Source organism: Syngnathoides biaculeatus, chromosome 8, assembly GCF_019802595.1.
Source record: "Syngnathoides biaculeatus isolate LvHL_M chromosome 8, ASM1980259v1, whole genome shotgun sequence".
Taxonomy (NCBI): Eukaryota; Metazoa; Chordata; class Actinopteri; order Syngnathiformes; family Syngnathidae; genus Syngnathoides; species Syngnathoides biaculeatus.
In genome coordinates this window covers 11,016,066-11,035,449 of record NC_084647.1, presented here as the reverse complement: position 1 = coordinate 11,035,449, position 19,384 = coordinate 11,016,066, and the positions used below count along the sequence as shown (strand labels likewise).

Here is a 19,384-nt window from a genome sequence, read left to right as displayed (position 1 = left end):
CCTGCTATTGGCTGGCAACCAGTTCAGGGTGTACCCTGCCTCCTGTTCGATTACCTTTGTGAGGATAAGCAGCTCAGATAATGGATGGATGGGTATTAATGAAAAAAAAAAACACAAATCAGAGATGCATGTTTTTTTCTTGGATTGAGTTTTGTAGAGTACAGTCTGCATCATTTGTTAAGAATTTAAAAAGCACAATAATGCTCAACAGAATGTGTTTGTCAGGCTGTAGCGGTTTAATTGAAAAATAAAATGTGGCATCTGACAAATTAAATCCACCGTCTTTTCATTGTAGATGGTGACGGTGGGTGGCAAAAGCGTTTATAGGCAAGTACTTTATCTTTGGGTTCTGTCTGGATAGTGCTGTATACGATAGTTCCTTCCTTTAAGTCAGAAGATGAGGGGACAAAAAAGCATCTTGCCTGGCCGGTCAATACTTTTTTCACAAAGCCGTGGAAAAAAACGATCGCATAAAATGTCCACGTATTTTCCTGGATTATATTCTATTGCATGTTCTCGTGTAAAGAATTGTAATTGAATATAATGTCAACAAAATGACAATCTGATGCTACGAGTATACCAACCGTACTGACAGAATGACTTGTTAATCTCTTTACTGTTCCTGAGACCAACAAAAAAAGGCATACACGGTACCTGATAACACAAAAAGAATAAGTGGTCACAGTTTTGATGCACAATCCTTAAATAGTTCATGTTGTTGTTTTGCAATCTATAATTCCTATAAGCTTTTAACGTGCGCTGAGCAGGAGAAGGCTTCTGGCCACTGGATTTTGGAATCAGTTAAGAGTTATTCTCGCCTAGATGTGTTCATTTCTTCTTCTGCTCCTTGGAGCTATCCAGGAGGTCTTCGTTTCCCTTGAGAAAACGGAGGATCTTCTCGATTGACGCCTCCTGATATTCATGCGACCACCTGTGTAAAAAAAAAAAAGAAAAAAACAATTTACAGCAAGTTAAAAATAAAAAGGTGGGTGCTGGTAAAATATGAGTACCGTATGAGTCCTACAGAGCGCACCTGATTATAAGCCTCACCCAGTAAATTTGTAAAGGAAATACCATTTGGTACATACATAAGCCGCACCTGTGTAAAAGCCGCAAGTGCCCACAGTGAAACTCACGTGGAAACACGAGATATTTACAAAGAAAGACGGTACACAAAAAGAATTTTCAAAGTTTTGATATCTTAGCTTAGCTTAACATAGCAACAACACGGTAGCACGAACTGGGCTGGTAAAAAATAAACAATACCGCTGCAGCTACACAGTACCAACACAATAGGTTGGCACTAACAGGGCCGTTTTAAAAAAAAAAAAAAAAAAAAAAACATACGTAAATCACTGAGACGCGGCAGTAACACAGCAGCAACACGCTAACGCTAGCCCAGGGCTAACAGGGCCAGTTGAAAAAAAAAAAGCATACTGGTAAAAATCACTAAGACACGGCAGTCACACAGCAGCAAAAGGCTAGTGCAGCGGTATCAGGGCCGGTTAAAAAAAAAAAAAAAAAAAAAGATGCCGGTAAAAGTCACTTCCTCGGCACATATATTCCACCGGCGTCGCTCTTACCTTTTCCGCTCAAGTGCCCCCTTGCGGCCGTTAGAAAAAAATGCACAAATTAGCCGTATGACCGCATAAGCCGCAGGGTCGAAAGCGTGTGGAAAAAAGTCGTGGCTTATAGGCACGGAAATTACGGTACACTTGTAATGGATGTGTGAGGAAACAACAATAGAGGTTACATATGTTTTCTCTCAGAAGATAGTTTGGAATATAATAACCACCTACTTGATGCCGTTGAATTTGAGAATCGATCTCATATCCTCTGGCATAGACATCGGATCGGGCCATGCGAAGTTATCCGTGACTGGGACAATGTTCTTCTTGCCAGCCAAGGCTGTGACTATTTCCTGGAAGGTCACATTTATTGATAAAACAATGCAGGATTGGTTTTGTACATACAGTATATAAAATCACCAAAATAGACTGTAGAATCAATTAAACTCTGAACATGTGGAAATCAGTATGTCCAAATGGATCCCTCACGCCAAAACCAGGGCCAAGAAAACTGATCCGACCTTATGAACCCAATCTTTCATCGCCGTGTCCCCCATGCACTTGTCCAGGGCGTTGGTAGACAGGACCAAGATGAAGTTCCGAGCCCGCTGGACGCTCTGGATCAGTTTGTCCTCGAATTTTCCGGCCTCTAGCTTCTCCACGTCGATGAAGACGCTGAATCCTCGAACCTGCAGGTGCACCTTGAGGAGGCTTTTGGTGCCAGGAAGGGATGAAGAATGAAGTGAAGTTAGAAAATGCTTGTCCTCATTAGGGTTGCAGGGTAGCTGAAGTGGAGGGACGAGGGGGTACACCTTGGACTGGTTGCCAGCCAATCAAAGAGCACATACACGATAGGCAAACTGAAATGATAATCCTTCATATAGTTTTCTGACCTCGCCAGTTGTGATCCAGTGGTCCGGCGGTAGCTGATGAACACGTCCGGTCCTGAAGGCTGGGAATCCGTGTTGCAGGGTCTCAGCGGCTTCCGACTGGCCCCCAGGATCTTGGCCCGGTGGACCCCGTTGAGTATGTGGCAGTCGTGCAGGAGCTGCTGATCCGTCAGGTGTTGAACGTTATTGCGGTCCACTCCAGACTGGACGAGGCCGTACGTGTACTGGCGGAAACGAGGGTCCGCCTCCGTCAGCCAGTCAGCCATATTGTGCGGGTCGCACGTGGCGTAGTTGGCATACGTTTTTAGCACGCGTAGGTCTCTTAGGAACCTGAAAGAAAGAAAATAGCCATCTCACCACAAATGTGGTACAATGTGGCAACCAGGAAAAAACCCGATACATTTGGAGGAGTCAACTCCGTGGCTAGACCATCTTTGAATGAATTTTGCTGACGTCACTTGCCTCTTACGGCAGAGGCCAGCAGTCATGCCCAGATCTGTGCTCAGGTCCTGCTCTGTGATGTTCAGTAGAAGATCTCCGTCCACCTGGAGCTCCTTTTTCAACGGACAGACACAAATAGATTAGAGACGTGCGAGGGGTTTCACGATCCGACGAACTGGAAGTCGTAACTGACCTGGAAGCGGTCGCAGAAGGCGCTAAAGCCGACCTGCTGCAGCCAGGTCTGCACCTCGCACGCCTTCCAGTTGGGCACGCTGGACAGAATGCGTTTGGGCACTTCCTCTCCCATCATTCTCAGCGTCCGCTTGGCCAGGGAGCAGGCCGTGCCATTGCTGGAGTACATGACGATTCTTTTCAGGCTCTGCACCGCTCCAATCTCTTGGAAAATCTGGAGATAAGGTTAGGAAATCTTTGAAAGGATATTCCCATTTTCTGGGGTTGGGGGGATTGACTTTTTTGTGGCTTGTGTACAGATGCCTGCGTCTCTGGAATGCCTCCCCACCCATCAAATGGGAAATTAAAGAATTCAGTTAAGAAACAGAGTACCAAGAGAGGAACTGTGCTACTGGATGGGCAAGTCCGGTGTGGCGGGGATATATGTTGGAATAGTACAGGACATGTATGATGGCAGCAGAACAGTGGTGAGATGTGCCGTAGTTGTGTCAGAAGAATTTCAGGTGGAGGTGGGACTGCATCAGGGATCCGCTCTGAGCCCCTTCCTGTTTGCGGTAGTAATGGATAGGCTGACAGATGAGGTTAGACTGGATTCCCCTTGGACCATGATGTTCGCAGATGATACTGTGATCAGCAGTGAAAGCAGGGATCAGGCGGAGGAACAATTGGAAAGATGGAGGCACGCACTGGAAAGGGGAGGAATGAAAATTAGCCGAAGTAAAACTGAGGATATGTTCATGAATGAGGGGGGAAGAGTAAACCACCAGGGAGAAGAGATGGCGAGGGTGGACGACTTCAAATACTCGGAGTCAACAATACAGAGCATTGGTGAATATGGTAAGGAAGTGAAGAAACGGGTCCAAGCGGGGTGGAACAGTTGGCGGAAGGTGTCTGGTGTTCTATGTGACAGAAGAGTCTCTGCTAGGATGAAGGGCAAAGTCTATAAAACTGGTGTGATAATCCATGATGTACGGATTAGAGACGGTGGCACCGAAGAAACAACAGGAAGCAGAAATGAAGATGTTGGCTATCATACAGAATAATCCAAATCCCCGACAGGTGTGACGCCCTTGCTATGCAAAGAATAGAGAGAGCTTTGTTGAATGTTGTTTGACCGACAGATTAGTGTGACCAGCACAATTTGCGTCTTCAAGTAAGATAGTGAGGTGATTGTGTCACGGGAGCCGTGGTTCTTTGTGTTGGTTGTATCCCTACGCCACATACACACAAGTGTAATGTAGGAAGTTCTGTCACCACAGGGAAAAATGCTTGAACTATTTTAACGGATGATTTATGTTCTTCCCCACGCTCTGCTCTGTTCTCTCAGCATTTTCCCCTCACAGATACAACAGTTCACCCTGTGGATGTAATGCAGGACCAGCCTCCCCTCCTACCCGCACCCACCCACATTTTTTCACAGAGCAATCAATTAAGTGCCATGTATTACACGTTAACGTTATTACAACTCTAATCCGGCATCAAACAACATTCAATTACCTTCCATAAATCCACCTCTGTTTAATTTAACTATACCCCCCCCACAAACACACACACGAACCTAGGAGCCATAGACATCACATGTTGAATCCATTTTCTCACCAAGTACCAAATTACACTCACGTACCGTTAAACAAATACACCTCGCTCTGAGCCCCTTCCTGTTTGCGGTAGCAATGGATAGAATGTCAGATGAGGTGAGACTGGAATCCCCTTGGACCATGATGTTCGCAGATGATATTGTGATCTGCAGTGTAAGCGGGGAGCAGGTGGAGGAACAATTAGAAAGATGGAGGGATGCACTGGAAAGGAGAGGAATGAAGATTAGCCGAAGTAAAACAGAATATATGAGCATGAATGAGAGGGGCGGTGGGGGAAGAGTGAAGCTCCAGGGAGAAGAGATGGCGAGGGTGGATGACTTCAAATACTTGGGGTCAACAATACAGAGCAATAATGAGTGTGGTAAGGAAGTGAAAGAACTGGTCGAAGCGGGGTGGAACAGTTGGCGGAAGGTGTCTGGTGTTCTATGTGACAGAAGAATCTCGGCTAGGATTATTCATCAACAATTACAATAAGGATTATAGAGAAGCCACATGGTGTCATTTTTGTCGTGGCCCGCATTGTTCTTACGTTTTCCCCTCAGAGGGCAGTTATCAAGGTGAAACCAGAAAAAATTCTCACCGCCTCTTCTTATTTACACATGAAATTGATGAACTAGTTTATGAATCAGAAGTCAAGGCTAATCGGGTTTTCAATTAGGTGAGTGTGGTAAGGAAGTGAAGAAACGGGTCCAAGGAGGTTGGAACAGGTGGCGGAAGGTGTCTGGTGTGTTATGTGACAGAAGAGTCTCTGCTAGGATGAAGGGCAAAGTTTATAAAACGGTGGTGAGGCCGGCCATGATCTACGGATGAGAGACTGTGGGACCGAAGAGACGACAAGAAGCAGAACTGGAGGTGGCAGAAATCAAGATGTTGAGGTTCTCGCTCGGAGTGAGCAAGTTGGATAGGATTAGAAATGAGCTCATTAGAGGGACAGCCAAAGTTGGATGGTTTGGACAGGTTCAGAAGCGAGAGAGTGAGTAAATTGGTAGGAAGACGGTACGGATGGAGCTACAAGGGAAGAGAGCGAGAGGAAGACCAAAAAAAAGGTTGATGGATGTGAAGAGGAAGGTGCACAAGATAGGCTTAGATGGAAAAAGATGACACGCTGTGGCGACCCCTAATAGGGACAAGCCGAAAGGAAAAGAAGAAGAAGCTGTTCATGTACCAAGCTGAAAAACAGTTATTCTGTTAACTAGTCCGACTGTTTTGTAACAGTGAAGTGAAAGTGCAGAACAGTTTGCTCACGGACTCATTTTAAGAAATAGAAAACTCGGGATTTACTTGGCTGGTTAATTTCACACTTGGTGGATGGACGGGAACAGTTTCTACTCCAAAAGGGCTTTTCTTATGAGGGTTTTGGGAGGTCTAGAGCTCATCTCAACTGACTTCAATTAGGGGATACACCCTGGACTGATCGCCAGTAAATCGCAAGACACGTGCAGACAAAACCATTTACACTGTACATGCAGAAAATTTAGACTCATGCGTGTTAGAATCTGGGAGGAAGTCAAAGCACCTACAGAAAACCGAAAACAAGATGGATGATATTTCCTCTAAAAGAGACTGAGTATACCTTGGTGTTGCGTTGACGGGACTTGATGCTGGTCTCGACGCAAAGGTAGAAGGCGGCGATGCACTTGCCCTCCACTCTCGTCCCATCCAGCAGCGGCAGGAGGTGCTGGAGGTCGGAGGCCGTCTTCCCCTGCATGCAGTCGGCGCTGTCCGACAAACTCCGCGCAAAATCGTCCGGATCCAGAGACGCGATGAACGGCTCCACCAGGTCCAGCGTGCCGGATTTCACCACCTCCTTCTCGATTTCTCGGTTGGCTGCCAAGACGGTGACGGCCAGGCACGCGTGGAAGCGGATGAGTTCATCCTCCTTGGAGAAGGCCAGAGGAAAGAGCCACTCGGCGGCCTGCTTCTCGATCATCCACCTCTGGCAGCGGTGGCCCCCGTACATGGCGCAGTTGGCCAAGGCCACGGCGCAGTGACGCAGCACGGTGGGGTCGGTGCCCCTGCACCAGTACAGCAGAGCATCCAGAGCGCCGTTGGTGATCAGGTGCACCGACGTCTCCTCGGTGTGTTTGAACATGTGCTCCAGGATCCCCGACACGCTGCGAGCCAGCTGGGCATCTTCCTGTTGCCGAGTCAGGTTGAGGATCACCCCCAGCCCCAGACGAGCTACGTAATCTCTGTCAAGGGAGGGCCCGAAATGCTGCATTAATATTTCATCACTTTACTGCACAAGAATGCAGAATTAAACCCCAAGTGTCATCCCTATAAACATTCTAAAATAGATATTGCAATGAAAAATACGTATCACATTATTCACTTCAATGTCTATACGAAAAAAAAATCAATATGAGCGGAGAGCGAGTCATTCGTGCGCAAAGTTGCGGAAATGTCATTCAACATCCAAGTTGTCGCCATATTGGCTGCATCTCCTGCCCGTGACATCACCCCAGGACATTTGTCATTGAAAACATGATGTGCCACCTACACCTACGGGTGACGAACACGCCCCTTCAGACACGGAAGGTCTTTTCAAAGAACAGACATCTCACAAAACATCTCGCAAAATTACCCCATCGTTTCGAGCCATATTTAGATGATATGCGGATTACTTCTAACTAACAACAGACTCGGTGGACACGGCCCCGAAGGGCACATCGACACATTTAGCACTTCTGACTTACGGATGTGGATCTTTTGTCACTTTCTGAAAGGATTACGTCCTCCCCCCCCAACTATTTTTTTTTTTAGTAGCTCTATCCACATCTACCCGTCCGTCATTTGGAACCCACGAAGCTCTCGTCCTTTGCACCCGTGCAATCAATTTTTCACGCCGAACCGGGTCACTTGGAAACTTATGAAGTGTAAATCCATCCTCCCGAGTGTTCGAGCAACATCCAGCAATGCGACGAGCCGGAATTTTGGCTAACACGAAGGAACAACGAGGTACTTTCCCGCAGGTAAAACTAGTAGAAACATACAAGATCGCCTGAGTGCACTGGTGGTTTTAACGTCACTTCCTGCTTCTTCTCCAAAACGATTCCCTCGAGAGGATTTTCATGGCGGGACTTACAAAAAGCCATGTACACCAAAATCATGTTTTGTGGTGAAAAAAACTGCCTTTTTTTCATGAATAACATACTAAAGATCATCCATTTCGTGACAGTGGCACTTTAAGACGGTACACACTAAAAGAGCTTTTACATGAGCAATTTATGAAAAGTACTGTATGTGTAATGGCCACTCGGTGGGTCTGGTGTCATTCGATTGCGCTGTCGCTGTGGTCGGCTGACTGCCTCGGACTGAAAATCCCCCACACGAGAGTAAAAACTAAAAGGTGATCGAGCCTTGCAGTCCGTTTCCCCCAAATTTGAGGAATGCACTTCCTTTTGAGGTCGGGACAGTTTTTAAAAAGCAGATTTGCTTAGGCAGGCGTACAGTAGAACTAGACTGTTTTTCTGGATTTTTAAAAAAAATTGATTTGTTTGAGTCTTGGCGGCACGGTGGGTCAGCTGGTAAAGCGTTGGCCTCACAGTTCTCAGGTCCCGGGTTCAATCCCAGCACCGCCTGTGTGGAGTTTGCATGTTCCCCCTGCGCCTGCGTGGGTTTCCTCCGGGTACTCCGGTTTCCTCCCACATCCCAAAAACATGCACCATTAATTGGATACTCTAAATTGCCCGTAGGTGTGATTCTGAGAGCGGACGTTAATCTCGATGTACCCTGCGATTGGCTGGCGACCAGTTCTGGGTGTACCCCGCCTCCTGCCCGTTTAGAACTGGCATAGGCTCCAGCACACCCTTGTGAGGATAAGCGACAAAGAAAATGGATGGATTTGAGTCTTGTATTAACTGTAGAATGATGTCATTCTGCACCCAGCTTGTGAGTCATCGCTGTGAAGTGTTCAACTTATGTATTTCCCCTTTACAACTAACTGTCGTAGCTTCCACTTCCTGTATTTTACCTGACCCGTTTTACATATACGTATTATTATAAAGTTGTTTTTTTTTTTTATGCTTTTGACTATATGACCACACTGTGTTTGATTGATATGAAAATCCACAGTCCAAGTCAAAAACATGAAGATGGAAAAAAACAAAACAACTGGTTAATTCTATTATTGAACATTATCCTTTGAAAAAGATAATAATAATCATAAATGGTGGACTGTTTCTCATTTCCGGGATGCAGAGGGACAGGAAGTATTTCTGGAGTTGCACGTCTCTGTGCGGGTTTTCGTCTCCAAGCTGGCCTCCAGCCACTTTTATGATACAACCAGCAAAAAATTTGATTATTTTTTATCATGGCGGAAGAATGCATACTACCCCCATGGTAGCCATAGAAGAAAAGAAGAGTGTCGCTTGTATATTTGCGGCAATGTACCAGGGTGGGGCTCAAGTGAAACTAGCTGCTGATAAAAGAAGATGGAAATGTCTATAAAAAGGTCATTATTACCACAACATTGGCCCTGGTTTGAATCCTGATGCATCTTAGTGATTTCATTATTATTTTAATGCATATTTTTGGTGTATGTCGCAAAAAGGGCACCTGTGTCTATTTCTGTACGGCAATAAGGCTTAAACATCATCTCGACAATCTTACGTTGCATTGGACAGGCTTTTCTCCCTCAATCTATTGTATCAAGATGGATAGATTCATCCGTTTTCTTTTGCCGCTCATCCTCACAAGGGTCGCGGGGAGTGCTGGAGCCTATCCTGGCTGTCAACGGGCAGGAGGCGGGGTTACACCCTGAACTGGTCGCCAGCCAATCGCAGGGAACATGGAGACAAACAGCCGGACTCACAAGTCACACCTCGGGGCAATTTCATCCATCCCAACGTGTCAACTCGTACGGTTTCGCCGTAGTTCATACGGATTTTGTGGTGAATCTTACGTATACGGCCGAATATCACAAATCATACGACTTCTGAAAATTTGGATGGATGCTGTAATTTTGAGCCGAAGAGTTGGTGAAGAAAGTTACACATGAATATAATTCAGAGCACAGTAATGCCACTAAATAGACTTTGGTAATTAGACATTAATTACAGATATTATCATTACGGAGGTCTACCATAAAAATCATTGAAAAATTTTGCCTTTTTTTTCCCTCCCGTTATTTTGACATATAATTTGCTTCGGTATGTTATAAGGATTTTTTTTTTTTTTTTTTGCTCTCTATAAGGATTTTGTTTGGGGTGGTTTATACAGGTATGTCCGTCCATCGATTTTCCTTTGCCGCTTATCCTCACGAGGGTTGCGGGGAGCGTTGAGGCCAACGGTTTACCAGCGTGCCGCCCAAATGATGTCTTTCTATTCTAGGAGCACACTTATGATTCAGCATACCTGTGAATACCGTTTGTTCTATCGGCACAGTGGTCCATACCTGTTGTCCGAGACCAGTATCTGCTCCAGCAGTTTAGCAGACTCGTAGGTGATCTCCACAGCGGGCGTCTGCTGGAGCTGCAGCAGGAGCTCGAGGCCTCCATCCAGCCGGATCCTGTTGCAGATCACCTCGGCCACCTGACGGCCCACGGCGGGCAGCACCCAGGCCTCCTCCACCAGCTGGAAGATCTCCGCGATAGCCCCGCGCGTCTCGTCGGAATCGGACGTCTCCTTGGCGCGTGCGAGCCGCCGGATGGCGGAGCGCAGCGCGGGGAGAGAGCCGTCCAGAGCCGCCTGCACGTCGGCGTGGATCCCCGGGGACGGCGTCCTCGGCTGCGGCTCGGCCCCCCCGGAGCCGCTCCTCCCTCGCTGGAGCCGGCTGACGTATTCGGGCACCGTGAGGCGGTCTGAGCTGAACATGACGCGCAAACGTCCGAAGAGCTTCCGCAGGAACAAGGTGAGGCAAAAGAGCGACGGCGGCCTTCGCTTTTGTTTACAAACGCATCAGATTGGCCGACGCGTGTTTCCGTCCACTTGCAGCAAATAAACAAGGCCTCTAATATTAATCCCAAGTGACCTCCGAATTGCTCTCCATCGATACCTCCCAAAAATCCTACACGACTCAAATCAAAAATAATCACAACATGATCACGTTCGTCACAACATCGTATGCAAATGAAGTACGAAATAAAAAAAAAAAACGAAGCAGGTCCTCTATTGTCTGTTCCTGTTGTCAAGTGTCGTTCTCACACTTTCTCACCACCGAGCCGCGCTTTATTTCTCATCGTAAAAAAAAAAAAAAAAAAAAAGAATCAAATTCATATCAGGAGGAAAAAATAATAATAATAAATCAAAATAAGTTGCAGAAATTGACCTGTCACCGCATTTGCATCGGTCAGCTTGTCCGCGAGCAGCACTGCGTGCACCGAGATGTTGCACCGCCCGCCGTACGCGGAAACAACCGGCACGTAGCGTCTCTTAAAAGAAGCGAGTCGAGTTCTTGTTTCACGCTGCCGGCCTCCCTTCCTCAAATACAAGTACAAAAGAATTAATAGCATCAAAAAAAGATTAGAAAAACATTAAGAGAGTAAAAGTTGGTATTCAAAAGTTTATTGTAAATAAATTGTATAAACGAAGAACATCCATCCATTTTCAGAGCCGCTTTTTCTCACAAGGGTCGCAGGGGTGCTAAATAATTTTAACGATAATCAAACAATTGATCACTTATAATTTATAAATACATTTTTGCATTTAAATTAAGTAAGAAAATAATACATTTGTATTATGTCATAATATAAAATTGATTATTTTATTTACATATGTAAATATTGGGGAGGCACGGTGGATCAGCTGGAAAGCGTCTGCCTCACAGTTTTGAGGTCCCAGGTTCAATTCTAGACCCGCCTGTGTGGAGTTTGCATGTTCTCCTCTTCCCTGCACTCCGGTTTCCTCCCACATCCCCAAAAACATGCAACATTATTTGGACACGCTAAATTGCCCCTAGGTGTGATTGTGAGTGCGGCTGTTTGTCTCTCTGTGCCCTGTGATTGGCTGGCGACCAGTTGAGGGTGTACCCTGCCTCCAGCCCGTTGACAGCTGGGATGAGCTCCAGCGCTCCCTGCGACCCTTGTGAGGATAAGCAGCTAAGAAAATGGATGGATGGATGTAAATAGGGGCACATCCGCCTCACCTTTCTGAGGACCCGGGGATCAAATCCGGTCTGACCTTTGTGGAGTTTCCATGTCCCCGCCTCTCGCCCAGTCATCCGGGTCGGGCTCCAGGTCAGCTGCAATCCTCATGAGGACAACGGCTATAGAACTCCGTGGTTCTGATGGTTTCCACTGCACTAAGTCTAACGGAATCGTCTCATCTTCTTTTGTATGTTGAAACCATATTTTCACTTTTAAAAGCACAGACTGCGAGGCATCACTTATCGCTAGTTAATCCGTTAAAATGAAATGACCGTGGTGTTGGTGGACAAAGTATTTTTCGGGACACAAATACTTTCCTCACATATCTTCATCTTCCCCCTCATAATTATTCCAAAATGGCATGCAGATATAATTCTCAAGAACTCTTGAGAAGTGAGTAAAACCCAACATAACATGTTGCTAATAAAGTGGAAAAACAGACTTCAGAGCTGTCGAGTCTAAGTAGGATCGATCAACACGTTGCTTTTTTTATTGATTTCCCCTCCCTGCGTTTATTTGCCTAAGCAGAAAGAATGCTGCAAATTTGGCAAAAGCAAACACCGGAAGTGGGGTGACTGACACGTGCTTCCAATGATTGGGAACATACGGTCCGTCGTCTCCGTCTCATTCTGCCGCTCGCAGAGGAAACATGAGGCTGCGGGTCGTGCTGGTCCTTGGGCTCGTCGCTCAGAGCTTTGCCGCGGACGGTGAGTACGAACCGAGGTTTACGTTGACGATTTAAGACGCAGGGGACTGTTTCGTGCCGCCCCGCGGTTGGCTGGTGTAAGTGGCTTTTGCGTGGAAGCAACGGACGGTGATCCTAAACACGCGGACAGAGATAAACTAGTGACGACAAGTCTGCCGATGTCCTTAAAGGGCAAGTGGAGGTGGTTTGGCCATGATCCGCATATCATCTACATATAGGGTATACGATATGATAGATATATATGCGGTTGGGTAATTTTGGCCCGGTCTTCCGTGTCTCATAGTAAGTGGGCGGACTAGTCGCTGCCGAAGCCGTGCCTCGCGGACAAAGGGCAAGGCCTCGGCCGGGCTGGCTCATACGTACGGTCTGGGAGTCTGTTGTTAGTGAGAAGTGATCCGCATATCATCTAAATATGACTCGAAACAATAGGGTAATCTTGCCCGGGTAAATTCACTCGGTTGTGAGATGTTCTCTTCTTCGAAAAAGATTTTCCGTGTCTGAAGGGGGTCACAGTGTGTTTTCAATGGCGAATGTCCCGGGGTGATGTCACGGGCAGGAGATGCAGCCAATATGGCGACCACTTGGATGTCGAATGAGACTTCGGCAACTTTGCGCAGGGATGACGCACTCTGCGCTCAGATTTATTTTTTCATCTATACATTGAAGTGAATAACGTTATATGTATTTTTCATTTCAATATCTATAGGGATGACACACGACCTTTAAGTAGCTAAGACAGGAATGAGATGGAATATCTCTCGAGAGATGACGAATGGGAGAAACCAGCCCATAATACTGGCTGACTGACTCTTGTAAAGTACTCTTCATACTAGGATTTAATACTTGACTGGGTAGATGTTCAGTTTCTGTCCACAATGCTAACTTTGCTGCTTCTTCAAAGAGTCATGCATGGGTCGCTGCGAGAACGGTTTCGACTCCGAGAAGAAGTGCCAGTGCGACACCATGTGCAAGTACTACAAGAGCTGCTGCGTCGACTTTGAGGCCACTTGTGGCATGATGAGTAGGAAGCCCCTCCTGCGGCGTCACTGAAGCAAAATATTGAATAATTAACACAACATGCTTTTACTCTCTCCCCTCCCAGCTCGCGGGGACACATTCGATTTCGCGGAAGATGATGATGATTATCTTGAAAGCACCACGGCATTCGCACGTGTGCCGCCCTCCACCCGTCCCACTCTGCTGCCCGTTTCCGACTTTGCCCACAGACCGCAACGGCGACCAGAAGCCACATTCCAAATGAATAAACCTCCGGCGGGATTTCCGAGAGTCACCGCGGCACCGTCAACGAAGCCCCCCAATAGCAGCACAGCCAGTGTTACGTTGGCTCAGACGACCACACCTCCGACGACGGCTGCGACCACGCCTGCAACTACTGCAACCCCTGACCCTGACGCCGAGGTGTGCAGCGGAAGGCCCTTTGACTCCTTCATGCAGTTGAAGAACGGCTCCATCTTTGCCTTCCGGGGTGAGTCGCACTCATAACCCTCAAGCCTTCTTCTTCTTTTCCTTTCGGCTTGTCCCGTTAGGGGTCGCCTCAGCGTGACATCTTTTTCCATCTAAGTCTATCTCGTGCATCTTCCTCGCTAACCCCTACAGTCTTCATGACCTCCTCACAACATCCATCAACCTTTTCTTTGGTTTTCCTTTCGCTCTTTTGCCCGGCAGCTCCATCCTCAGCACCCTTCTACCAATATACTTCCCCTCTCGCCTGTGGACATGTCCAAACCATCAAAGTCTGCTCTCTCTAACCTCGTCTCCAAAACATCCAACTTTGGCTGTCCCTCTAATGAGCTCATTTCTAATCCTATCCAACCTGTTCACACCAAGCGAGAACTTCAGTATCTTCATTTCTGCCACCTCCAGTCCTTGTTCCTGTTGGCTCTTCAGCGCCACCATCTCTGATCTGTACATCATGGCCGGCCTCACCACTGTTTTATAAACTTTGCCCTTCATCCTCGCGGAGACTCTTCTGTCACATAGAACACCAGACAGACACCTTCCGCCAGCTGTTCCACCTCGCTTGGACCAGTTTCTTCACTTCCCTACCACACCCATCATTGCTCTGTATTGTTGACCCCAAGTATTTGAAGTCGTCAACCCTCACCATCTGTTCTCCCTGGAGCTTCACTCTTCCTCCTCTGCCTCTTTCATTCACACACATATATTCTGTTTTACTTCAGCTAATCTTCATTCCTCCATCTTTCTAATTGTTCCTCCGCCGGCTCCCTGCTTTCACTGCAGATCACAATATCATCTGCGAACATCCATTCCAGTCTAACCTCATCCGTCTTTCTATCCATTACTACCGCAAACAGGAAGGGGCTCAGAGCGGATCCCTGGTGACCCTCAAGCCTCTCTTTTCACATTCAAACATTTATAGATCTATCTAACTGAAAAATGTACACTCATCTTGTCACTTCCCACAGGAGTCACCAGTTCAAAGCTAACAATCCTTGAAGAAACAATTCCCCGATTGCCTAAAAGTGCAAAGCCCACACACTCTGGCCATGAACCGTTATTTTTTTCATTATCAGCCGCAAAGTGAGCGAGTGGAGTCTCCACGTTTCATCAAGCATTTTCTTTTCAAAATCTTATTTGTGATCTCAGCAGGAAATGTAAATAACAGTGTGGATGTGTCTCGAAAAGACATAGGAGGGAAACAAAGAAAATATGGGGCAATACAGTCGGTTACTTACGAAATGGAATCAGTTCTTGATCATATTGATGAAGTAGGGCATGATGAGAATCAGTCTTGTTCCCGTCTTTGTTTGCAGGCGAGTATTTTTTTGAGCTGGACCAGAAGACTGTACTTCCCGGCTACCCGAAGCTAATCAAGGACGTGTGGGGCATCAGGGGGCCCATCGATGCCGCTTTCACGAGAGTCAACTGCCACGGGAAGACTTACATGTTTCAGGTAGCCGGTGCTGGCTCAAAGCCTTTACAAAATGGTGGCGTGAGGAGAATTTGTCAAAATGCGAAATCTGGAACCGAAGAGCATTCACGCTGAAACAAATCCAAACAGGGGAGCAAGTACTGGAGGTTTGACAACGGGGTGCTGGATGAAGACTACCCTCGGGATATCAGCGTGGGCTTTAATAATATTCCAGATCACGTGGACGCTGCCTTCGCCCTCCCTGCTCACAGCTACAACAGCAGGGAGAAGGTGTATTTCTTCAAAGGTGACGCAGGACTCTAAGACTTTCGTGGCACAGTGACTGACTCGATCTTTTGCTTCTTTTGGCTAGCCGAACGGTACTACGTGTACGAGTTTTTGCACCAGCCATCCCACGAGGAGTGTGTCACCATATCTGAGAGGTCTCCATCCACGCTGTTCAGACGCTACACGAATATGTACTCCAGCAGCTATGACAGATTTTTCAGCGATCTCTTCTCAGAGGGTGAGTTGTATTCCAATGATGTGATTCCCAGCCACGGTGGCGCTGCAAATTAGTGGGGTCGGTGACTTGCTCAAAGGCACTTGTATGGCTAAATGTTTTTAATTAAGTGTTGATTTTATATTTCATTGGATTCTCGTGTCTTCTCTGTTCTTTAGTGCCCCAGCACCATAGTCATCACCACTTCATTGACAAAGACTGGGAGGGTCTCAAGTCACCGGTGGACGCTGTCATGGCTGGCCGAATCTACGTCCCTCCGCGCCGCAACCGGCCGGACCAAACATGGGGCCGGTACCAGCAGCACCAGCAATACGGGCAGCAGTACGGACAACAGTACGGTCGGCAGTGGAGTCGGAGGAGGCAGAACCGCTCGCCCTTCTGGGAAGCCATAGCCGAGAGGGGCATGGGCATGGGGCAGCAGTTTGCAGAGAGGGGGATGGACCTGGGCCTGAGGCTGGCTGAGAAGAGGATGGAGATGGAGGAGAGGATGGGACGAGACTGGAGCAGACGTTGGGATCGGGACTGGGACCGGGACGGGACGGGACGAGACTGGAGCAGACGGTGGGATCAGGACTGGGACCAGGACAGGCGCAGAGACGGCTACAGGCGGAACAATCGAGGAAACTACGACTCCAGAGACAGAAATGACGGGGCCTACTGGAGGAGTATGCCTGTACAGAGTATCTACTTCTTCAGAGGAGGTATTGTTGTGTATACAGTGGTACATCGACTCACAACTGTCCCCGCTTTTGAGTTTTTGGAGTTATCTGGGATTGCTCAACTGATTTTTTTTTTTTTTTGCATTTCCACTCCCAGCTCAAGTTTATCGTGAAACTTAAAAAAAAAAAAAAATACATATTGTCCATTTAACCAAATTACATAACCTCCCACGACTCAGCTAGCTTAAGGCTAGCACATAATGGGAAACACCATTAAAGAGCTGGAGAAGCTAGCATTATTTTGGAGGTAGAAAACTCATTTGAACAAACAGTGTAACAAAGCAGACAGAACATAATAATTACATAAATGTGTTTATGCGCTTTTTAAAACAACTCATTACTGCAGCTTAGTGGCAAAAAGTCACACAGCAGAAGGAGCAGCACCATGCCCATATACAATCATGATGCAAAAAACATTTTGTTTTGAGTCTGACAATTTTATTTTCCTTTTATTTATAAAGTAAAATACTCTAGAGTCCCATTTTAAATATGTTAATATAATTTTAATTTATTTCAATGAGATTCACAAAGATTGGATGCAGTGTCATGGTCTACTCGACATGACAAAGTTGTCGTCACTTTGACTTCTCGAGTATTTCCGTGTTCCGTCAACAACTTTGCCGCAGTTAATATTTTAATTTTAGTAACCGAGATTCACTGTTAATTACCACCACAGTCACAGTAGGTTACGAAGTAATTAAATGTGTCCTTTTCTAATCCTCTCACGTGCAGATAAATACTACAGAGTGGACCTCAGCACCAAGAGAGTGGACCCGGCCGTACCTCCCTATCCCAGATCCATTGCCAAGTACTGGCTCGGCTGCTCGGACACATCAGGGGCTGAGAAGAAGTAACTTGAATGTTTATTTTGTAATTTTTTGGGTAGAAATTGGCAAAAGATATGAGCGAGATGGGATCAGCGTAACTCGTAAATAGCTAGCTCGTCAGCTTGAGCAAATATTGCAGATGATCCAAAGTCCAAATTCTTGCTGACCCACTTCGTTAACTGCGATTAGGTGGTAATGCAATACAAAGGCAACATTTTAAACCTGTGGAGTGGACCTGAGTGGTGAGTGTAAGCAGTGGTCACAGGATGACGATTTTACAGTTTAATTGTACACATAACACATCTTTATTTTACCTTTGTAACTCTCATCTATCATTTTTCATAGTGCTGTATCGTGTAATTGTCGTGTTTGTTTCTTTGCTGTGGGGAAACTCATTTGTTTCTCTTTCCTACTAGTGAGATGTAAATGTAACTCCGAATGGACATGACAAATATGGTTCATCGGCCCAAAAAAAAAAAGACAAAGTATCAAATCTGCAATGGTGTAGATTTAATCTTCAGACGTGTGATTTGACCCACTGGAAAAAAAAAAAAAAAAAAAAATAGCCGGGGGGTCTGTGGGCTACAAGCACCAATGTTAACGTGCAAGTTTTATAAATCGTATCATGAATGAAATATATATAGTCCATCTATAAATAAATGCTATTCTGTTTTCAAAATGTACATGTGTATTATTTAGGTGCATACCTTTACCCCCCAAAAATTATAAATTCACATTCAAATTCAACTAACTACTAAATTGAATTCAGATTTGCCTCATGGCATGCAAGCGTGCTTTTCATCGCGTGTATAATCTTATCCATTCAAAAACGTTTTCATTTTTCATTTCTCGTTTTGGTCAATGATTGAAACGCATGAATTTGACAAGAATTATGAACATCAAGTAAATAATACAGACATTTTACAAGTAATTGCTTCTGAACTCTCACCGTCTGCAAGCGACGTTGGTTGTTGGCCTTGGGTTGACATCAGAATGTACCAACTATGGAAAAGTTCGTTTTCGTTGCTTCCAGTCATTTGACGCATTTTTGTCGTTTTGCGTGAACTTCCAATGCCTTGAAACCTCTTGATCCATAGTCAATATTATCCTGACCGCATGTGCGCAATGCTTTACCAGGACGATCGATTTTGCGAACGAAGTCGCTTAACAGAGTGGCAACTTCCTTCTTTCCAACGGTATCGCCGAGTTCTCGTTCCATCTAATCACATCAGAACCTATTTTTGACATTATCTATCAATTTCTTTCACTCGAGGCGCGTCTTTCCTCTCGAGCGCCGCCATCGTGTTGACTTGAAAATGGCCCCATGAACCGCCTCATATACAACAACCGTTTTCATTGGTCAGGAGGAACACATTCGACCAATCAACAGACGTGTATCTAAACGTCCACCTCGTTTGCAAAAGTCGGACCGGAATTTGAGTGTGGATTCTGGCACGGGTTATGGTCGGAATATTCCAGAAAAACGGAAAATATATATTTTTTTAATCAATGCAATTAAAAAAGACGGAATTCCACCTGTCTGAATTATGCATCAATAACTGCATGAATAAATTGAGGGTTGCTTTATTGAAGGCCTCAACCCTTCAACTATTTTTACAATCTTAACATTGTTTACTTAGAATGAATTCAAAACTAAAATTAAAAATTAAAAAAAAAAATCATTTGCAACTCATGTATTTCAATCTCTTTCTCCCTTCACGTAAGCACCACAATACAATGACCAAAACTGTAAATGTCATTACAAAAATTCTACACAAATACATACGTCTGACAAAAACAATTGTCAGAAACAATATTACAAATGTTACACCTGATGTGGTGTATGTTATGGTAGTTTATTTTGGAGATATTATGTATATAGAGTGTAAGTTGTGAGTATTGTACTTGACATGTACTCCAAAAGCCACCCTGGCACAACAGT

General features: G+C 45.8%; 2 protein-coding genes across 2 annotated transcripts; one reads left to right on the top strand and one right to left on the bottom strand.

Moving 5' to 3' along the window:
* Positions 1 to 790: 790 nt before the first annotated feature.
* On the bottom strand, positions 791 to 10,503 carry sarm1 (sterile alpha and TIR motif containing 1). Its single transcript, XM_061828558.1, has 8 exons — positions 10,085 to 10,503; positions 6,263 to 6,881; positions 3,093 to 3,305; positions 2,921 to 3,012; positions 2,462 to 2,788; positions 2,090 to 2,279; positions 1,800 to 1,921; positions 791 to 931 (listed from the first exon to the last, which is right to left on the bottom strand). The coding sequence occupies exons 1-8, from the start codon at positions 10,501 to 10,503 to the stop codon at positions 829 to 831; spliced, it is 2,085 nt and encodes a 694-aa protein (XP_061684542.1). The 3' UTR covers positions 791 to 828.
* On the top strand, positions 10,418 to 19,327 carry vtna (vitronectin a). Its single transcript, XM_061828564.1, has 9 exons — positions 10,418 to 10,540; positions 12,303 to 12,481; positions 13,382 to 13,501; positions 13,583 to 13,966; positions 15,276 to 15,415; positions 15,524 to 15,680; positions 15,747 to 15,899; positions 16,055 to 16,597; positions 17,348 to 19,327. Exons 2-9 carry the CDS (start codon positions 12,424 to 12,426, stop codon positions 17,467 to 17,469), a joined length of 1,677 nt encoding a protein of 558 aa, XP_061684548.1. The 5' UTR covers positions 10,418 to 10,540; positions 12,303 to 12,423; the 3' UTR covers positions 17,470 to 19,327.
* Positions 19,328 to 19,384: the final 57 nt, after the last annotated feature.